The sequence below is a fragment of the Culex pipiens genome, chromosome 2, assembly GCF_016801865.2.
Source record: "Culex pipiens pallens isolate TS chromosome 2, TS_CPP_V2, whole genome shotgun sequence".
NCBI classification, from domain to species: Eukaryota; Metazoa; Arthropoda; class Insecta; order Diptera; family Culicidae; genus Culex; species Culex pipiens.
Genome location: NC_068938.1, coordinates 124151072 through 124154329, shown reverse-complemented (window position 1 = coordinate 124154329; position 3258 = coordinate 124151072). Strand labels below are relative to the sequence as shown.

Sequence of the window (3258 nt, the reverse complement as noted above, 5' to 3'; positions counted from 1 at the left end):
CATAGTTTTGAAAATATTTATCATCAAACTTTAAAAATCGATTTTCTCGAATAGTACTAAATGGTCGTTGTCACAAGATAGCACACAGCTGACGATATGCTAAAAAAAACATAAAATAAAAAAGCTTAATAAGGAATATTTAATAGTAGTATTCATGGGATAAAATGAAAAAAAAAGTTTTTCATAGTTTTTTTTATATTTGTTGGAAAAGCTTCTCAATAATTATTATTATTTGTCTGTTTCATTTTAGTAAGACGATTTGGAATGAGATGGAAAACTGAGTTTCTGGTTTTAAAATGTAATTAAGAAGCATTCTATTACAAATTTCGAAGGAAATTATAAAACAAAAACAATGGATTTTATCAAGTGGTTACAAAAGTTCAAGATATTTCAACACCATTACCGGAACCCAGAAGAGTTTTACCAAAGTTTGATCGAAAGTTCCACCGCAATAGCTAGTGTTTCAGGTTTGGGCGTGCTCAGCAAAGATTTTAAAATCTACAACTTCAACCTAATCTGTTTGAATGTGGTCTTTGCGGTTTACACAATTGTTTGTGCGAGCACCTTGTATGAGATCCACGGGGACTTTGACGATCTTGTGTATTGCCTCGTGACTGTTGGAATTGGACTGCAGGGAGTTATGAAGATGCTGACTTTTGTCATTTACCGCAAGGAGCTTGTTTGGACTCAGGAATACACGAAAAGTTTGTATCGTGAAGAAGGAAAGACGCACTGGAATTCAGTGATGAGTAATCTTTCAATATTGAATGTTTTAACTAAATGTATTGCTATCAGTTATGCTACCATGAGTACTCTAATGATCGGAACATCATTTGTGTTAACGATACTAACGAGCAAGAAGACCCTTACTTTTGGATTTTGGATTCCATTTCTAGATAGAAACTCGTGGTTGGGCTACTTGTGTAACTTTGTAATGCAATTTTGTATGACTGTTTTCATAACTTCCGAAAATATGGGAAACGATATTATCTTTTTTATGGTTTTGCTCAGTTCAGTTACCCAAATTGAATTGTTGACGATTAAAGTTCAGGACTTAGAAACCAGAATGGTAATAAACGATTCAAACCTTCACAAATATATCAAGGAAATTGTAAAACGCCACCAAGAACATCTCAGGTAAGTTCTATTTATGTCACTGCCATAATGTTATTTTTAATTTGATTTTCAGATTTGTACGAACTGTAGAAAAAATATATCGCAACTATTTCTTCGTTTTATTTTCTACCTTGGGAGCTACTTTAGTGCTTGTGATTTACACTATAGTGACGGTAGGTTAGACTTGCTTTTTATAAGTTAAATTAAAATATATTACTTTCAGCGTTTCTGGTTGGCTGGCTGCATTCCATTTATGTTCATCATTTACGATTTTTTCATATTCTGTTTCTTACCAACTTTTCTAGAGATTAAGGTAAGCTTTTTTAAAAATTAAAATCAAATTAAACATCATTTAAAACAATGAAACAAAATTAACCTTTTTATTTTAGAAAGATAATTTGCAGCAAGAAATCTACAACACACCCTGGTACAGGATGTCTACAGGAAACCGGAAACTACTCCAGTTACTCTTATTGGCGGTTCAACAGCCAAACTGCTTAACGATGATTTTCTATCCGCTAAGCATGCCCAGCTTTGCGGATGTGCTGAAAATAATTTACAACATATCGGCACTGTTGGTTACAACGCGAAATCGCTAAACGCTCTACAAAACATGTGAAATCACACAAAATGAGATGAAAATTAACAGCTTGTTAACAAAAAAATTGTCTGTTTGTATATTATTGAAAAAAAGAATACATGTATATGTCTAGCTCATCACAAATTCAGAAAAGCTTTTCCTTACTTTCTCTAAGCCAACTATTGAAACACACCACAGAGAGATCTCCCAGCATCAGCAAACATCCCGTAATTCCAACCGCACTATGTGCATACTAATGGCTCTATCTCGTTAGCAACAAACACTCTACGTCAACCGTCATAATCACATCGCTGTTGTGCTCGCTTGCCATACAGGAAATTTTGTTGAAATAAGTATTGCAAAGATATTTTCATTAAGACAACATATCACAACTCCAACGATCCACAAATGCCATGCCGGTGGCGACCGGTGAGAAAACACGTTACCATCAACAAAGTCATTCGAGAAGAGCCACAACGCCGTTATCGCTACACATCCTGCCCAAGTCAGTTGACAAGCAAGCAGATTGAAAGGTGTTTACACTTAATTTGAATAATTTTCTCCTCGTCATTTGTGTGCAGCAACATATACGACGAAGCATGAGATGGCGTTCATTGTTGTGGTCTTTTGGAGTGTCGTTTTCCTGAGTATAAACTAAGACGATGCGTTGGTGATCTCTGATGAGAATTGACAAACTGTGGATGTATCATCACATTCCAACGTTTTAACCATTATAAAACATAATCCAATGGAGCAATTCTCTCAGATTTCGGTCATTCGATTTTTTTGGTATTTTTTAATCCAGCTGAAACTTTTTTGGTGCCTTCGGTGTGACCAAAGAAGCCATTTTGCATCATTAGTTTGTCCATATAATTTTTCATACAAATTTGGCAGCTGTCCATACAAAAATGATGTATGAAAATTCAAAAATCTGTATCTTTTGAAGGAATTTTTGGATCGATTTGGTGTCTTCGGCAAAGTTGTAGGTATAGATAAGGACAACACTGAAAAAAATGGTACACGGTTAAAAAATGGTGATTTTTAATTTAACTTTTTGTCACTAAAACTTGATTTGCAAATAACCACTATTTTCATTTTTTTTATGGGACATACAATGCCAACTTTTCAGAAATTTCCAGGTTGTACAAAAAATCTTTGAGCGAGTTATGAATCTTTGAATCAATACTGATTTTTTCAAAAAATCCAAATATTGGTCGCAAAAATCTTTCAACTTCATTTTTCGATGTAGGGGAAATATACCCATTTTAATCAAACACCTATCTTCGTCATATGGAGAGTTTGAGTTTGGTTTGATGCTCGATTAAAGCTCCAAAAATACTATTTAGGCTATAAACTAACCAATAACAGCACCGCCTCCAGTAAGCACGCAAGTTAATGCCATTTACTGGCCAAAATGATCAAATTTAATGCACTTTCTCATCATTTTGGTGGCACACACATCCACACGCAAGATGAGAGGTTAACTGCTTAACGAAAGTCACCATCAATATCATTTAACTTGCGCTAACGATTTCAAAGCGCTTAAGATATAAAATTGCTTC

At 34.4% G+C, this 3258-nt stretch overlaps 1 protein-coding gene across 1 annotated transcript; it reads left to right on the top strand.

The window, feature by feature from the left end:
• The first annotated feature begins 256 nt into the window (after positions 1-256).
• LOC128093189 (uncharacterized) lies at positions 257-1715 on the top strand. Its single transcript, XM_052709140.1, has one exon. The coding sequence runs from the start codon at positions 353-355 to the stop codon at positions 1139-1141; it is 789 nt and encodes a 262-aa protein (XP_052565100.1). The 5' UTR covers positions 257-352; the 3' UTR covers positions 1142-1715.
• The last annotated feature ends 1543 nt before the right edge of the window (positions 1716-3258 follow it).